At 43.7% G+C, this 19,496-nt stretch overlaps 1 protein-coding gene across 1 annotated transcript; it reads left to right on the top strand.

Moving 5' to 3' along the window:
* The first annotated feature begins 199 nt into the window (after nucleotides 1–199).
* LOC146808866 (phospholipase A2 inhibitor and Ly6/PLAUR domain-containing protein-like) lies at nucleotides 200–19,217 on the top strand. Its single transcript, XM_085615680.1, has 5 exons — nucleotides 200–303; nucleotides 2,078–2,197; nucleotides 7,494–7,643; nucleotides 15,012–15,158; nucleotides 17,639–19,217. The coding sequence occupies exons 1-5, from the start codon at nucleotides 252–254 to the stop codon at nucleotides 17,770–17,772; spliced, it is 603 nt and encodes a 200-aa protein (XP_085471806.1). The 5' UTR covers nucleotides 200–251; the 3' UTR covers nucleotides 17,773–19,217.
* The last annotated feature ends 279 nt before the right edge of the window (nucleotides 19,218–19,496 follow it).

The following is a 19,496-nucleotide window of genomic DNA, read 5'->3' as shown; positions in this document are numbered from 1 at the left end:
ACAGTGTAATGGCCACGATTAAAGGACAGATTTTAGCAATCGAGAACAGGTAGTTTCACCTGAGAGGCGGGTGAGGAGGTGGAAGATGAGAGCAGGGTGTGCCAGGGAAAGCATTTCTCAATCTCATTATGCAAACTGGGGATCTCCCAGAATCTACACCAGGGAATAAATAGCCTGCTCTACAGCACCCTGTGGGAGACAACTATCAGATCCTCAGCCGCGTCACATCAAGCTCCAAGCTCTTCGTCACCATGAAGGCGCTCCTTGCAAGCATCAGCATCCTCTTTGCCTTCATATCTAGAGGTCAGTTTCATCCCTCAGATTTTGAATCTCTGTAATGCACAGATGTGATGTTTCATGTTGTTAGCTGTAGTTTCTGCCATGCTTTTTTTGGCATGTGTGTTATGGTAAGATCTATTGACCTGGGGAGATTTTGCTACAAGTCTTTCTATTGGATAAGATGTTTTCTCGGTTCAATTACAGGATCATTGATTGATGCACTTGGAGATGTTCATTTATTGATTATTTGACCAACACACACATTTCATATCAACTTGAGAAGTCCTTGGGGGGGGGGGGGGGAACAGATTGTTTACAACAGACTCCTGGACACTTCCAGAGTTATTCCGATTTTCAGGCACATGTTTTGGCTTCCAGTCACTGGCAACACAAACGCGTCCATTTACACTGCCCAGAAGCATTCTGCCATCTTGCATACAAAGCTGAATTATTCCAGATTATAGAGACTTCAGTATCTGCTCTTTCACGGGCCAGGCAGGGCCATCCAGCCTGCCACTTCCACTGCCTGCTCTCTCTTCCTGACCCGAGCCCATTTCATGACATTGTGCTTCAGCTGTGTCAACTTCTTCAAAGTGAGTAACTTGTAGACACAATACTTCCTCCCAGCTTCACCCTGGCTTCTGGTGAACCTGTGGTTGTATTTCGGAATGTCATCGACAGAAATACCGCCTGGCTCAGATATTATTGTTTCCCGAATATCTTAAAAAAAATAGTCTCAATATTCTTGTAGTTCTCCAGAGAACTCAGGCCCCCTTCTGTTAGTGTTGCAGCTTTTCTTAATCGACGTCATAGTGCGTCAGACCGCGCGCTCAGTTTTCAGCCCTCGGGGGTGTTTGCACCCATGTATAAATTGGTATTGAAATAGCCCTGCAGAAAAACGTAGAGCTATGCATTGTGGGGGACAGCCGTGGATAGGGCCGCTTGTTTTCTTTCATTTCCTCGTGTGTGCCCTCTGCATAGGCTCGGACGCCGATGACGCGCCCCAATGAATAATAAATAAGTCTTTCATTGTTTCTTTACTTTCTGTGTTTTTTTTACTTTGAATGCTCTCTTTACATTTTCGTCATAGACAAAGAAAGAACCGCGATTTCTAACCTGTTTTAATTGCATCTGAAAGGCCTTAGGATGTATTCCAGGCTCCTGACAAAAGCCAGCACTCAGTCCATCAAATGGGATATTCACACCGTCTGGGCGAAGGTCGCACCTCATTAGTCGGAGAGTCCTTAATACAGCAATTAACAACTCAGCAAAGTGTCTGCATCTAGGCTTAGTTACCACAAGTTGCAGCTTTATTTTAGCAACATTTGATAATGTTTTTTATTTAAATGTACTCACTCAGCAGCAGAGGTTAAATTATGTGGCAAAACCAGTTGATCCACAGTGTTGATCCACAGTTATGCTGAAAAAATTCGCATAGCAAAATCCAGCTGTTTCCAGCGGCATTGGCTATTAACATTGAATCCATGTACTCGACCACACTTGTATTCGTCAATTCACCAACTCACACATTACTGTATTCATTCAGCTATTGAACCATTACACTATATTCACTAACTCACCCATCTGCACAGGCACATTACTGTCAAAAAATGAAACAGCAGCTTAGCTGATACAAAGCCACACGTATTGGCTTTCCCAGTGCTTGGCTATGCTTCTCTTCTGTTCAGGAAGCATTAAGGAATTCTTTTTTGGGGGGGGGTGGGCATTTGGTACATTCATCTGTAGTGCATTTCCTTCCCCTTCTTAATAAATTAATAATTAGGACTTTTTCTTGCAGGAGACTCACTGAGCTGTGAAGTTTGTTCGAACGTCAATGGCACAACATGTTCTGGCAACCAGACCGTCTGTGAAGGCCACACAACCAGGTGCGACAACACCTACCTGGAGTTCACATACGGTAGGTGTCATGCGGCCACGCACCAGGGTTGCGGTGCAGGATCCCTATTGTGAGGATATAAGGTACACCACAGCAGTGTAGACTGCTTCTTTGAAAGGGAGACAGGGGTGGCAATGGGCTTGTCCGCTGAGGCAGGGGTGCGCCACGAGAGAGGCCAGTGAGGGACAACTGGTCGCATTGGTCATCTGTAACACAGGGGAATGTTGTCGAGGAAACTAAACCTCTTTGTTGACTGAGATAATCTGAGGGTTTATGGAAGGCAAATGGATGGCAGGGTCAAACCATAGGACATTGATATACAGAAGTAACATGATGCACCAATCACAGGGAGCAATGGTTAAAGATGGGAAGGTGCAGGTCCAATCAGAATCCTCCATTGAAAATAATAAGATGAAGATCCTATCAAAGTGCCTTGGTATAGACCTAGGCATGGCACAGGTCCAATCCCAGCACTCCATAGAAAATAATACGATGAGGCCTCTACCATGAGGTGCGGCTCCATTCACTGCTATTCACAGAAAGTAATCCGATGACAGTCCTAGCAAGTGTCTCAGTACAGAGAATGGCCTCATGTTGGAACATCTGTATGCGCCAGAGATACACTACCAGAAGACAAAGGTCCAATCACAGCCATTTATACACAATAAGAAGGTGAGGGTCACTAGAATCATTTTCCATAGCAAATAATAATTATAAGAAGGTCCAATCAAAAGTTCCGCAGTATAGACAATGGGATTGTATAGCAATATTTTGATGCCACAGTGATATCCCATGAGAAGGTGAAGGTCTAAAATACTACCCTATATTCAAAACTAGGAAGAAACAAAACCAGGACTCATGAGCAGATAATGAGAAAATGAAACCCTAATCTCAGGGTCCAATAGAGAAGAACCCTCCAATCAAAAGACCACATTTAACGACATGTAAAGATCAGAGCCATGGCTGATAGTGGGGAAGTGCATAACCAGCCACTGACCTGCTCCCTCAGCACTCCCCGATGGGTGATGTGAAATACTGAGAGCCAATGGCATGTCTCCGTTATACATTAGTGGAAGAGACTCATCCATTGGAAGGACTTCATGAATGCTGCTGATCTATTAGAAGGGCTGCAACAGGGACCAGTCTTTCAAAAGATCCATGAGCCCAGCTGCAAGGCTACTTGACAGATAATGGGGAAGTGCAGGTCCAAACACAAACCCTGAACACTACAACAGGTAAATGCAGGGTCCGCCACACGAGTCCCTGGTTGACAATATTACATTAGGGTTGTAATCACAGGGCACAGAGACAGACAGCACAGTTGTATTGATCGAATGATTGTGCACTAGAGCAGTGAGCTAATTTAAAACAATCCTACAATGAAACAAATCCTGAACATTTAGAAGATGTGCCTGGCCTTTGAAAGAGCATCATGAGGCAATGTAAGGCTAGTTTAAGAACAGATATGGGGTGGATCCGTACATGTCAGGAGCACTGAGGTCCAATGGGGACACAATGGTAAAATGTTTTTCATCTTTCAATGATTATATACACCAGGGGCTTCAACATGTTCTTGTCTCTTTGCTTTTTATGTAAGACAGAAATTGAGTATCTGGGTGCTTGTGTCCCAGCAGTCAGAACTTTATCCAACGATATGTAAATAATAAGAGTATTCATGAGAGACTCATGAGAAACATAAAATAACATAAACAATGTGCTTGAATAATTAGTAATCATAATTTTTATTTCCTGATCTTTGTATTGTTTTTTTAAATACTACCCCAACCAGTGCTTAGGTTTGTAAATACTGAGGGTTCTTAGGAGACCGCCACCAGCCATGTTGTAAGCTGGGGTTACCAAACACCAAGGCTGCCTAATCTTGAACCCATCTCATGCCTCTTTCTTCCACCACTCTACACTTACGGTCTCTTTATCTCACTCTTGCAGGATCTTTTCCTCCCTCCTTTCTCCCCTTATCACTGTTTTGTAATGTTCTGCTTCCTACTCTTTTCTTCCTTTCTCTATCTTGTATACAAATACATTCCCCATTCCTAAAAATGAGCAGTGGTGCCTAAAGCAGGTGCACAGAGTGCAATAGGCTGTTTTCAACTATTGTTGAGTGTGAGGAGAGGCCAGTGTTTAGGCATCTCATGAAGATCTGCAGCTCCCACAGCAGAAATAATAAACTTCAGGTCATTTTCCCTCACCTCTGGGATACTGGCAGTCAGTCAGCCATCAGCCTTAGTTTCACAGCAGTCCTTCAAGTTCCCTGCACAGCACTCCTTCACTGGCCTTGAAGGACTTGGAACTTGAACAAAGTGGGGTGGCTTGAGCCGCAGTGCCAGACACATTTTCCAGACAGGGGATGTGGATCCACTGGAACAAACAATAGAACTTGATTGAAGTGGGTCTTATTTCAAGTTTTGTCTTCAGGCTGCTCTCCAGACACAGACTAAGTGTCGAGTGATGTTTCTCATTGTAGATAGCACTATGGCTGTCTTTGAATTGGAGCACACAGCACCCAGGCACAATGAGGTATGAGGTATTTTCATCTGGATGTCATCTGTTAAACTGAAGTAGTACTTAGGACAGGCATAGAGGCAGGACTGACCTAGAACATGCCCTCACCCCACACAACATACCTCTATCCCCACACCTCCCTTCTACCATCAAACAAATGGTAGTGCTCAGGAAAACTAATCAGCAGTCCCTTGTTATCAAAAGACTTTATGGAATTTTTTAAGGTAGTCCTGTATCCAACCTCCTCACCTCTGGGTCTGGATTGCAACCCACCAAGCACAGGAATGGAGGCTTTACAATGGCTGGGAGAAAGGTTCCACCCTTATCCTTCACAAGTCATATGCCGGGACTAGGGTATCCAATCAGTCCAACTATTAAATGTGCTACATGCACTACACGTGCGCACACTCTTACATACACAGAGGGTACCAGCACAAGGGTTTAGGCATACGCACAGCAGCAGAAGTTTACATGATCATGGACAAATGTAATTAGGATTACAAGCAAGAAAATAGCCGATATTTAAAGACAATATAAAAAATTACTTCAGTGAAAATGCAAGCTTAGAAGCAGGTTTATAACTGAAGAGAAAGGAACCATTTGGAGGTGGATGTGAATAATGTCCACAGGGTTTGTGCAGTGACTCAAAGAGAAGGCAGCTGATGGGCAAAGTAGGCTGCCCCAGTGGCCCATGCAGTATGCTGAGTTGGGTGGAAGCAAAATGGAAATGACAATTGATCAGGCCACTGGATGACGCCCGCTGACAAATGTGTATGTGTATATTTTGTATTATGTCTTTGGAAAAACAATAGTCCAGCAAGACAGCTGAAGCAGTTTCAAAAGTCAGATACATGGTATGTTTTCACCCCCTCTTTATACAATATGCTCAGGATAGGGACAACAGTCCTCTGAACACAATTAAGGCGGGCTTGTTCCAACCTCAGGACACAGGATAGTGCCAGGACCTCACATTGTAAAATATATTTCTAGGACTCTGCACATGTTTAGATTAGAGTGACAGCAGGGCTGAAAAAGAAGTCAGGATACCAGTTAGAAATGCAGTCAAGTACTCAGGACACTGGGACATTCCCGCATGCCATGCAAAGGACATTCCTATCCAAACGTGGAAATAATTTATCATTTAAAACAATAAATAGGAAACATAATGCGTGGAGCTGGAAACAGCTGCCTACAATATCAATCAACGGGGGTTTGCCACTGGCAGTAGGTTCGGCACGTGACCTGGTCAAAGACCAGCACTATCGCCATTGCCCACTCCACCCAGCCACAAGGTTCACCACCCACTGCGATGATTTGGGTGAAGGGCCCAGTCACAGCTAATCCTTGTAGCCTACCTGCAGAGCTCATGCCCAAAGGCCACGCGCACCAGGGGCTGGCGCCCACAAGGGGTTGGGTCAGTGCACGGCCTGACAGCCACGGAGTCTCTGTGGCCAAAGTACACTGAACATGGAAGAAGGTTTGCACAGCAGGTCTTGGCTGCTCAACATTGGTTGGGTGCTGGCTCTGGACAAAGCCAGGCCCTGTAGCCAATTCCAGCTGCACTTGGATCTCAGTAGCCTGCCTGGGGCAGGATTGGTGCAAGCCTTGCCATAGGCCAGCTGCAGCCGCCAAACCCGCACTGTGCAACTCTAGCACACTGAACAGGCATCTTTGGACTTGTCTATATGTTCTGTTTTCCCAGTTTAGCATCCTGTATGAAATTTTGCTATGAGCAAGAAACACTGATAGGATTGACTGCAAACTTGGCATGAACGCAGAAATTGTGTTCTCCCCTATGTTAGGTGTAGATCTGAAGCAAGAAGGATTTAAAATAGTTACTGGGTGAGCATGTTAATACTTTAGAATTTCACCACCGTCTAAAATATCACAAATCCCTAATTACATTTGATTTTTTTATTTGCCATCTTTAAATTTGCATTAAAAACAAATCGTTATTTGTGTGATGGAGGGAAAAAAAACTTCCAATATCATGGGGGAGGTAGGAGCAGCATTAGAGCTGCCCAACGCTTCGGGAGGGCTGGGCGCCTAAACAAGGGGAAAACAACTGTGTTTTGTACATGGCATAGAATTATGCAAACGGCGGATGCAGCCTGCTACACAAATGCACCCTTTCTTTTTCTCCATTGGGAAAACATTTTTGATTTGGACAAATCCCTTTCCCTTCGTCCCTATCAAATATGGCGGTGATAAACTGCTCTCCAACATCTTGGAAGGGGACTCATTCTATGGCCATTTCCAGGGGCGGAAGGATGTGATCAGAGTTTGCAGTATCCGCAAACGTATGGGTTTGTTGGCACTTTCCAAACTAGGACGACTAAAAACTGCCTGCTTTGCACACTTTACACCCTTTTTATGACATTTGTACTGTATATTAAACATGAACACATTATTTACATTAAAACGTTATGACCATCAGGTGTCACAAGAAGGTATGGTGCCTCAGAGGACTAATTAATCTGCTCTATGAATTTCAACAGGTCTACTCAGCCTTTCAACTTTCTGAGATTGATCAAGGGAGTGGCATTGAGTTGCCTAGGAATAAACATCTCTTATACAATTCCAAGATACCCCAAGGAGTGAAAGTGTGCTTTATGAACACAGGTCATGGTATCTGCAGAAAGTTGCAAAGTGGTGGCTAGAAGCCCTCTCTGTAGGAGAGTGCTTCACAGCCTGTTTGTTTTGATCGAGCATTGATTTGCTGGGCATTCTCCATCATGGAAATGTGTTTTGTTGGCTTTTGAGGCGGGGTGACCTTATTGACTTTGTGTTTCCATAGATGGCCAAACAACATCCATAACCTTCAAGGGCTGTGCAGAGAACCAGAACTGCAGCAACTACTTCTTGAGTGAAAGCATCAAAGGCTTCCAGTTCCGGATGCAGAAAAGCTTCTGCGAGGAGGAAAACTGCAACGCTAGGGATCTCGTTGGTAAGTGGACCTCAAATATCATACTGTGCCTAGCTGAAACGAAAATGACTAAAAACAATTCTCTTTTTCATTCCAAATTAGTTGAAGAGCTCAGGCCTGTAAAACATTGAGCCTTGCAGTCTGAACCAGAACAGTCCAGAGTAGAAGCCCCATTCCTCCATTAGCAGAAAGTCTCTTTGAAGGTCCCAAAATATTATTCGCTTCTTAGAAAGACTGAAATTAGTAGTCACAATGCAAGACTTGATGGGTCTGGAGACCTCATCAAAAGACAACTCAAAGCCACATATGGCCACCATTCCAGTGCTGTTCTTGGCCAGGAGGTTTCAATGATCCCTGGTTCTTCTTCGGTGGGTGATATTCCCCTGCCTTCATGCCTGCTGCCCACACCAACCCACCAGGACACACATTTCATTTTCAGTGGCTAAAAGGAACAGGACAATGTTCAACTTCCCTTCCACCACAGCCTCTGTGTATTCATCACTTAATTTGTAAATAAATATGTGCCAGGATCCTTGTCCGGAGACCACTGCAGTGAGCACCACCCAATGGCAGTGTCCGCGCTGCCAGGGACAATTCAGACTTTTTAAACAAAAAAATGACTAATGCCTGCCGCCCAAGCTATTCTTATATTATTTAGATGACATGTCTTAGTCATGTTTAATGTTTATAGAAAAACAACAGTTTTTTTCTTCATCACAAAATTAGGCAAACAGCACCACCATGTGGCTGAAAGGCAAACATTCTGGTGTTGACAATTAAGTGCAGATGCCGACCACCGGAAACCACCGGTTCAGATTAAGCACTAAGAAGACCCATCATACTTCCCAAAACATGTCTTCTGTATGCCTGCCGTAGTATCTCCTCTAATATCTTAGTTTTCTTTCAATGTATCGTTAACAAAATTCAGCACCATTAACTGAGGGACCTTAGATCTCAACGTGACAATGTTCTTCTCTATTCTATCTAAACTCTGTTCACATAGTTTAGCACAATGTGTGATGCTTTCATAAGAATGTGTCCTTAATTATATTTGATTCACACTGCATGCGAATATCTAATTGGGCTAGTGAGCCAGAGTTATGGATATATTGCACCGCTGCAAATTTATAACATTTAGTAGGTGTAAAGCTATAATGGCTGCCCAAAAGCTAGCACCACTGGCTTGGAGTGGCTGCACGTTTGAGAAATGCACTGCCCTTCCCCCCTACAGATCAGCATGCCTACATGTGTATTTACATGAAAACAATCTTCACATACATACTTGTACATACATACAGGCACACTCATCTGTGTCTGTATATGTAGAAAGAAGCATGGATGCACAGAAATGACAAACGACCCCCCCACACACACTTTTTGTGAGGGGTGGTTGCATGATATTCTTCTAGGTGTAAATAGTATATAACAAGCATTGAAAATGCAATAGGTATCGCCTTTGATTAAGTTAAAGCCATTTGCTTTGCTAATGGTATTGTATAACAAAGCAAATGGCTTTAACTTAATGAAAGGCGAGACCTATTGCATTTTAATTCCTGAAATGACTCCATCATACCATTTCACATAATTCTGTGCCATTTGTGGTAAAAACCGACCGGGAAGGCATGAAAACAACAGAACGCGAGTGGCTGCTGTTCACGATGCTTTTGTTATATGCGTCCTCGTGCCAAAATTTGACATGAGGGCTCATTTCGCACAAAAATAGAGCTCTAAATGGCGAACATGTCTTTCCCATGATTAGGAGTAATTTTGTGTTCATTTTGCCAAAATTACGTGGAGTTATGCGAAATACAATTTCGTAAATTTCACAGACCCCTCGTGAAAAGGATATCTTTGTTGCCAACTCTATCCATGGCTGCAAATGCCACTCTGTTTCCGGCTTTCTCCCTCTTAAGTCCCACCTTTCATCACCACTCTCCCTCATTCTTTTGTTACTTTGATGTTTCTTTATTTCTTTCTTCTTTCCATTGTCTCTTTCTTTTCTTTCTTCACCACCGTTTTCCTCTCTTTTTTCTTTCTTACTTTCTTTTTTCTTTCTTTCTTTTCTTTTTCTTTCTTGATACAGGGCGCAAGGCATCTTTCATCCTCCATGTAGTGATTGCAGATGTGTAGTGGGGGTGAAGGAGTAGGGCCTAGAAGGCTTGAGGGAGAGCAGCAGGGAGAGAGGGCAGCTGTGGGCAAGACATGAACAGGCCCCCACCTGTCCAAAACACACACACAGGGCACACAGTCCACACAGCAGCTCAGATAGCAACATACACACAAACACAGACCATGCACAGCAACACTCAGAACCACACACGCAAACCACTACACAACAAAGCACACAGTAATGCAGATAGTAAAACAGAGAAACACAAATAACACGCAGAATACATAGCAACATCCACACAACACCCAGTCTCTCTCTCACACTCACACACAAGTCCAGCGCCATTATAATGTGAGCAACAGGTTTTAAAGAAATGCAACACCACCGTTCTCTAGTATGTTTGTTGTTAGAATTAACTTCACACTGATACACCTTAAAACCACATAAGCATACATGTTAGACTAAAAACATATGAGGCTTCTCGTGGACGGGTTAGTCACGCAATCATTTAGTTATTTAGTGCACTGCTCACTAGTGTGTGAGCCAAAGTATATTTTTGGGAGGTATCAGTAACAGCTTCTAAACAAATAGCGACTGCCCTACACTCAGAACTGAATAGAAACACAAGCTGACATGCACAGGGGTGGAGCCCGCCCGCAAGGGCGAGCCGCATTCTAAGGCGGGGGGCACCAGAAGATACTGGATCTCACAGCCCCCACCCCACAGAGACAGTCCCATAACCATCTGGTGACCCCCACCTCCCATAATCAGAAAGCTATCTCAGGAGAAGTAAACGTTTTGAAAATGACAAGTCTGGCAGACACACACAACACCACGCCCCCCACCTCAACCACCCCCCAGCTCCCACCCCGACCACCCCCCAGATACGTTGTTCTGTCTGGGTATTAATAGAGAAAAAAATATGTGCCCCGCGAGATACATATACATATCGACAGAAACATATATGTATATGGATGAATATTAAATATGCGTACAGTTCTATACACATGTGTATAGATACTTGAATACACAGATAGACATTACAGGTATATATATATATATATCCAACAACAAAGTTGCCTGCAATGGAGGAGCCTCACAACAGGATGTTCCATAGCCAAACTTTCTTTATTGAGGGGGTTGCAGCGAGGAAAACAACAGCCATGCCCCACCAAATGAATTGTCCAGCCTGACGCGTTTCGTGATCTGCATCACTTCTTCAAAGGCAAAGGAAACTGAAGAGGCGGCAGCACAGCAGTTTTTGAAGCACCACACGAATGCGAATCTCCGCCTCAGTGGGCGTGGCCTCTTCCCGTGACCTGATGGTTTTCGTAGTGCCCAGTATTGCTCAGGTGAGATGCCGTGCCTTGGCCCCCAAATATTGTTCAAATAAAACACCACAGTGGGTGGAGGGGAATAACTTGGGTCCCCGCTGACACAATCTTCCTTCAATAACCGGCTCCTGCCCCACACACAGCAGCGCCGATGGCGTCGTTACAGGAGTGCTCAAAAGCACCGGGACTCCCTCCGCGGCTCAGGCATGCCGCCTAATATCCAACAACAAAGTTGCCTGCAATGGAGGAGCCTCACAACAGGATGTTCCATAGCCAAACTTTCTTTATTGAGGGAGTTGCAGCGAGGAAAACAACAGCCATGCACCACCGAATGAATTGTCCAGCCTGACGCGTTTCGTGATCTGCATCACTTCTTCAAAGGCAAAGGAAACTGAAGAGGCGGCAGCACAGCAGTTTTTGAAGCACCACACGAATGCGAATCTCCGCCTCAGTGGGCGTGGCCTCTTCCCGTGACCTAATGGTCTTCGTAGTGCCCAGTATTGCTCAGGTGAGATGCCGTGCCTTGGCCCCCAAATATTGTTCAAATAAAACACCACAGTGGGCGGAGGGGAATAACTTGGGTCCCTGCTGACACAATCTTCCTTCAATAACCGGCTCCTGCCCCACACGCAGCGGCGTCAATGTCGTTACAGGAGTGCTCAAAAGCACCGGGAATCCCTCCGTGGCTCAGGCATGCCGCCTAATTCCAACAACAAAGTTGCCTGCAATGGAGGAGCCTCACAACAGGATGTTCCATAGCCAAACTTTCTTTATTGAGGGGGTTGCAGGGAGGAAAACAACAGCCATGCCTCACCAAATGAATTGTCCAGCCTGACGCGTTTCGTGATCTGCATCACTTCTTCAAAGGCAAAGGAAACTGAAGAGGCGGCAGCACAGCAGTTTTTGAAGCACCACACGAATGCGAATCTCCGCCTCAGTGAGCGTGGCCTCTTCCCGTGACCTGATGGTCTTCGTAGTGCCCAGTATTGCTCAGGTGAGATGCCGTGCCTTGGCCCCCAAATATTGTTCAAATAAAACACCACAGTGGGCGGAGGGGAATAACTTGGGTCCCCGCTGACACAATCTTTCTTCAATAACCGGCTCCTGCCCCACACGCAGCGGCGCCGATGGCGTCGTTACAGGAGTGCTCAAAAGCACCGGGACTCCCTCCGCGGCTCAGGCATGCCGCCCAATATCCAACAACAAAGTTGCCTGCAATGGAGGAGCCTCACAACAGGATGTTCCATAGCCAAACTTTCTTTATTGAGGGGGTTGCAGCGAGGAAAACAACAGCCATGCCCCACCAAATGAATTGTCCAGCCTGACGCGTTTCGTGATCTGCATCACTTCTTCAAAGGCAAAGGAAACTGAAGAGGCGGCAGCACAGCAGTTTTTGAAGCACCACACGAATGCGAATCTCCGCCTCAGTGAGCGTGGCCTCTTCCCGTGACCTGATGGTCTTCGTAGTGCCCAGTATTGCTCAGGTGAGATGCCGTGCCTTGGCCCCCAAATATTGTTCAAATAAAACACCACAGTGGGCGGAGGGGAATAACTTGGGTCCCCGCTGACACAATCTTCCTTCAATAACCGGCTCCTGCCCCACACGCAGCGGCGTCGATGGCGTTGTTACAGGAGTGCTCAAAAGCACCGGGACTCCCTCCACGGCTCAGGCATGCCACCTAATATCCAACAACAAAGTTGCCTGCAATGGAGGATCCTCACAACAGGATGTTCCATAGCCAAACTTTCTTTATTGATCCATGTAGTGATTGCAGATGTGTAGTGGGGCAAAACACGAACAGGCCCCCACCTGTCCAAAACACACACACAAGGCACACAGTCCACACAGCAGCTCAGATAGCAACATACACACAAACACAGACCATGCACAGCAACACTCAGAACCATACACGCAAACCACTACACAACAAAGCACACAGTAATGCAGATAGTAAAACAGAGAAACACAAATAACACGCAGAATACATACCAACATCCACACAACACCCAGTCTCTCTCTCACACTCACACACAAGTCCAGCGCCATTATAATGTGAGCAACATGTTTTAAAGAAATGCAACACGACCGTTCTCTGGTATGTTTGTTGTTAGAATTAACTTCACACTGATACACCTTAAAACCACATAAGCATACATGTTAGACTAAAAACATATGAGGATTCTCATGGACGGGTTAGTCACACAATCATTTAGTTATTTAGTGCACTGCTCACTAGTGTGTGAGCCAAAGTATATTTTTGGGAGGTATCAGTAACAGCTTCTTAACAAATAGCGACTGCACAACACTCAGAACTGAATAGAAACACAAGCTGACATGCACAGGGGTGGAGCCCGCCCGCAAGGGCGAGCCGCATTCTAAGGCGGGGGGCACCAGAAGATACTGGATCTCACAGCCCCCACCCCACAGAGACAGTCCCATAACCATCTGGTGACCCCCACCTCCCATAATCAGAAAGCTATCTCAGGAGAAGTAAACATTTTGGAAATGACAAGTCTGGCAGACACACACAACACCACGCCCCCCACCTCAACCACCCCCCAGCTCCCACCCTGACCACCCCCCAGATACGTTGTTCTGTCTGGGTATTCATAGAGAAAAAAATATGTGCCCCGCGAGATACATATACATAGCGACAGAAACATATATGTATATGGATGAATATTAAATATGCGTACAGTTCTATACACATGTGTATAGATACTTGAATACACAGATAGACATTACAGGTATATATATATATATATATATATATATATATATATATATATATATATATATATATATGCATATATATATATATATATATATATATATATATATACACACACACACACACACACACACACACAGACCGGCAGATGTACACGTATTTAAACTTACAGCTACACCCCACACACACACAGGCACACGCACACACAACGTTAATCTGCAAGGCTGATACACATATGTTCCGACAGAGCCATAAATGTACAAGACAGATACATATGTATAGACAGATCGATAAATATAGAGTCAAGACCATTAACCCTAAATATGTTGTAATATTTGTGCGGAGTTATATAATTTCTGCACCAATAAAAGTTTGAAAACTGTGTCAGCTTTGCAGATAAACAAGGAAGCAAACAAGCTGTGTAGTGAAAGCGGCTTAGTGAAAGCGGCATTTAAAAGCGGCATTTTTGGTAACCATAAGAATAAATAATAATAACAAGCTGCATAGTGAAAGCGGCATAGAGAAAGCGACATATGAAAGCAGCATTTTTGGTAATCGTAAGAATAAATAATAATAACAACAAGCTGCGTAGTGAAAGCGGTTTAGTGAAAGCGGCATTTGAAAGCGGCATTTTTGGTAACCGTAAGAATAAATAATAATAGCAAGCTGCGTAGTGAAAGTGGCATTTGAAAGCGGCATTTTTGGTAACCGTAAAAAATAAATAATAATAACAACAAGCTGCGTAGTGAAAGCGGCATAGTGAAAGTGATATTTTTAAGAAACGTGCCGGTAACAATAAATAACAACCAAAACACACAAGAATGCGCACCAAGTTCCATGCCGTACAGGAAACGGCATTTCCATTGCTATGACACCAGAATGAAAAATGGCATTGGGCTGCCCACAGTCCCTACGGACTACAGACATTCGCATGCTTTTTGCTATGAACAAATGGCAAGATCAGCCATGTTTGTCCATGCAGACGCGTGCATGAAAGCCCTCGGCAGAATCGATTCCAAAAGGTACTTGCAATAGCGAGGGCAGCGCATGCGCTGCTTTCGCTAGGCGAGACCTAAAAAGAAGTGAAGCTAATACAAGCCTCGAGACCATAGTGTGTTTGACCTGCATAAGTATACATCCCACCCAGCAATGCACATAATAAAGTCAAGTTTACCCAAACCAAAGTATAATTTCCTTTCCTTTGGCTTCACAGTACCGCCCAGGAACGACACACCCAATGGAGTGCGATGCCCCGTGTGTTATTCTGAAAACGCCACTACCTGCCAGTCTATTGAAACAATGGAGTGCACCGGCCTGGAGACCAAATGCATGGATTTTGGAGGAAAGATACGCCAATACGGTATGCTAACCCATCATGATTTTAGGGGTATTTGACTAAGAAGGGGCTTTGTAAGGGAAGCGGTCACCTACAGAGTGTCAGTCAGGCAGGAATGGAATCAAAGCGCATGATTTAAAGTTAGATGATTAACTTATGTGGGATTCCCAATTTAAATCTAACTCTTCGACAAAATGCAGTTTGTTTTTATTGCTTCTTTGGCAACCAAGAGGCATATTATCAAGGACGGCATTAAAATTATCGCCGGTTTAGCGACAGAAAATTGCCGCTACAGCAGCGATAATGAGCTTGATAATATGCCCTGGAGAATTCAAATAGAAGCCCATGTTGACACCAAAACATGGACTTCTATTGGAATTCTCAAGGGCATATTTATCAAGCCCATTATCGCCACTCTAGCGGCAGTTTTCTGCCCGCTAAACCGGCGATAATTTTTAATGCAGTCCTTGATAATATGCCCCCAAGTCTCTGACTTTACAAAACTGGAGACTGCTGGATCCACCCAGATTCCAACCATGGGTAGTCAAAATGAGGCAATCTAAAGATTAGGAAGAACTGTATTCCCTTAGAAGAGGGACTACCCATAGGTTTATACAAATCTGGGCAGAAGATTAAATGCTTCAAGAATAGCGGCGAAGAGGGGCAGCAATAGACACATATAAGCCAACCATTAGTAATGAAGGGCCAACTGTGGACATTTTCCGTAACTGTGTGTAGTTTTTAGGAGTACCAGAATAAATTTGATAAGATATGCAAAATGAATTTCTTTGAAAAAAAAACAGAATTTATGTATTTTGCGACTATAAAGGTAATTTCATGTATCTATGAATTATTACTGCACATTACTATTTTTTGCCACTGAATTATTGATTTATTGCTTCTTTAGTACCATGTCCCTGTGATTTTTGGGATAAATAAACCTTAAAAAAAAGACTTAGAGCTAGACCGGTTCTCCATATGAAAGATGCAGACAGGTTTCAAAGGACATGGCTCTATCTACTCAAGCATATTGTTCACTGTGAGAAATGCTGGGATTTGACTTTGAACAGTTCCTTGAAAGATCGGACCATCAGTGTGGGCCCACAGGCAAGGACCTTCCTTAAAAGCACAGTGCGGCAGGAGCAGGATTACCTCTCATAGATATATTTATTGATTCACATCTGTTCCTTTAAATCTATTGAGGACGTATTCCTACTCCTCATATGTTAACTCCTTCATAGATTCAGAACATGCATTCTCCAAGAAAGGCAAATACCTAACTTTCCTTATCACCCAATGCCTTAGAGGCATTTGACAAAATTCAATAATAACTGACTGGTCCACAGGTCTTTGCATATCTGCCCTTCGTTTGTACATATTATGACTTCTTTCCATTCAGAACAAGATCTAATATCTTCCTATGAAGTTCCTGCTTAAACTCAGTCACTCAAAATGCAACCAGTCTTTTTTGCTTTTGGAATGTAAATGTGTATGTATTTACATAGCGCCGAATCACCCCTAGGGGTATCTCAGCGCTGTACCCATACCGCTGTAGGAACCCTTCCTGGCTATCCATGTGAAGTGTCCACTCCTGGGCACCCCCATGGTGAAGCCAGGCATCCCAGCGCTGTTGGGGCCGTTGTGGAGATTAAGCAAGCTATTGCCCAGAGTTGCAGCATGGGACCCATGATTAGAATAGGCACAGAGGCGAGAATATCAGGTCCGAGGAATTTATAGCCCGAGACCCTGCCGCGGCGGGAATCGAACCCTGGTCCCGGACCACGGCTCTGCATCGAGGTCTGCCGCTCTAACCATTGAGCCACACTTCTCCACAAAGTTCTGTAAGAGTAAAAAAGTTGCTCACTCTAGCTTCCCTAGCTTCCCTTGAACTGATGGTTTGTACCTGTCATCGCTTTACCAAGTCCTCCCTATCATGCATGGGTATAGCAAAAGGCTGCATCATAAGAGCTGCGGGTTAGGTAAAAATGGGGAGGAGTGAAGTCTGGTTCTAGAGCAAGGTGGAAGAATAAGCTCTACCTGGTGTCCCAACCTCAGGGGACATTTAAAGTTCTACACTTAGTTTTTGGTAACATTGAGAAGTTTATTGAGAAGGAGGGGGGTTGTAGCAAGTGCATGGAATAAATAGAAGTGTAAGAAGAATACATGCTGCTGTGCATGTGGACAAACAGTTTGTGCTGTTTGTGTGGATGCACAGAATTGTGTTACACTTCTCTTTCTAGTTCATGTTATCTTGTAAATTCCAGGGACATATTTAATACATTTTAGGGAAGTATATAAACATTATACAGGGTGTATTTGTAAGTACATGTGATATAGACTTATATTCTAGTATCCTTTAATTGAGAATACCCCTTTCACAATCCTTATTCATTGGCTAGTATTTAGTGGATTCAGTGATGTGGCCAAGCCAATGTCCTTGATGTCAGGCGTGGTAAGCTGCACCTCCAGTCTTTCTCATGACCCATCTCTTTTTCTCTTCACAGACAAGATCTTGACAGTTGCCACCAAGACCTGTGTCAATGAAGACCCTTGTAAACAACCAATAATGTATTGTTCAGATGGTCCAGCAGTAGAGATTGAGCACTTCCACTGCTCCGACGGTGAGAAATATTCCTAAAACAAGGGCATGTCAACGTCTCCAGATCAGCAATTGGCTTCCTTTCCCCAGCAAAATAGTTCCTCCTCAGAATTCTGCATCTGTTGAGTATGCTCTTCTAGAAGTATCGTCTCCTGGTCAACCAGCCATTGACCTCTTGTATGAGCCCATTTCACATACATTGATTTTATTTGTTTTCTAGCACAATCTGCCAATTTCATTGCATCTAAGTACAGCCATGCTCATCATTTACATCATGCTACTATTGATTGGTTTGGAAGAAATGATCAGTGATTGTCACAATGTTTCTATGTAATTCCTTTGATAAATTTACCAGGGCATATAATATCAATATATAGGTTTCCATGTGATGTGCTACGGTTCAACAGACATGTGAAGTTAGTTCTGATTGGAAATGGAGGTACTGCACACAGGAGGACACATGATGTCAGTACAGAGTAGAAGGGAATGTAGATTTCAGGCAGGGAATAAGTGGCAGAAGGTCAAGTATTTATACTAACAGCAGCATGCCCCATCACTTGCGATGGGAAGATGACTCCACCATCGCAGCACCCACTCCATGAAACTCGGGGTTCAATCAAGCTTTGGAGCCATTCTTTTCAAGTTTACCTAAATGTATTCTTCAATTTGCTCCAACACATTTATTTGGAATTCATAGATGAATTTTGACAGTTAGTCAGTCTGAAAGATTTGGGAGTTCAAATAAATTTGAAATTAAATTATTTAAATATATTTAAGGTGAATATTCCTTGCAATCTAATTTACAGACTGGAGTCGGCCAGAAGCTCACATTGTCTGCAAAGTGATTGCCATGGCTTATTTAAAAGCTTTCCACACCGAGTGGTCGAACAAAGATATGAGGAAGATGGTGCCTCAACACTGACTGGCTAGGCAGATATTGCAGGTGCATGCCTCTGTGAATGGATAAGAAGAGGTGGTCTGATCAGTTTAGGATTGAAAACGCCATAATCTCCCTGGGTGTGAAGGCTCCAGAATCAATTTTTCTAACCTCATCGGTTCTGTAAAACTAAGCAGACCAAGATGCAGTATGATCAAACACCAGCTTTTAAAAATAGGTTGCTATTCTGTAAAAGTCATCACATGTCGACATTGTACAGTGACGTTCACAAGGATGTTTTTATTGTTATTTAGTCCTTTGGGTGTGAGGCACTATTGCCTTGCAATCCACAGATGAGCTGACCTGGTAAACCTAGAAGACCTTTAGCCAACACTGGTTTATTTGCTATTTTAATATCTAGAAATGGATCACTTCTGGAATACAGAGCTTCTCTAAATAGACACAACATTCCTGTTTGTATGACTCTTTGGTGTTCATTTTTAAAACCATCAAAATTATAACTTGCAATCTGTTTTGACTTTTTCCCTATATATTGACGCCCGGTTTGTGTGATAGGATGAATTTTACAATAAAAATATGAATAGAATGATGGGTTTCCTTGACTTTTTTCACAGGGATGTGACCCCTATTTCAGAATTTTCCACAAATAAAGTTATGCTGCTGTGCTCACCTGGACATCTAAAATCCCCATTTTGGAGTTCTTTATAAGTCTCAGTGTATTCACTGAAAGTATTTTGCCGGGAGGACTGCATTACAATTTGAAGGGTCATCTAGTTTAGAGAATCCACAGTTCTTTTGTGCCCAGTCCTGCCACACTCCTGTTTGTCTGACTCTTTGATGTTCATTTCAAAAATATGAAAATTAA

This window comes from Triturus cristatus, chromosome 7, assembly GCF_964204655.1.
Source record: "Triturus cristatus chromosome 7, aTriCri1.1, whole genome shotgun sequence".
Classification (NCBI taxonomy): Eukaryota; Metazoa; Chordata; class Amphibia; order Caudata; family Salamandridae; genus Triturus; species Triturus cristatus.
Note: the sequence above shows the minus strand (reverse complement) of the source record. Positions and strands in the feature narration are given on the sequence as shown.

Coding starts and splice junctions, on each gene's coding strand:
- LOC146808866 (XM_085615680.1), top strand. CDS start 252: ATGAAGGCGCTCCTTGCAAGCATCAGCATCCTCTTTGCCTTCATATCT. Junction 7,644..15,011: donor CAACGCTAGGGATCTCGTTG/GTAAGTGGACCT, acceptor TTGGCTTCACAG/TACCGCCCAGGAACGACACA. Junction 15,159..17,638: donor AGGAAAGATACGCCAATACG/GTATGCTAACCC, acceptor TTCTCTTCACAG/ACAAGATCTTGACAGTTGCC.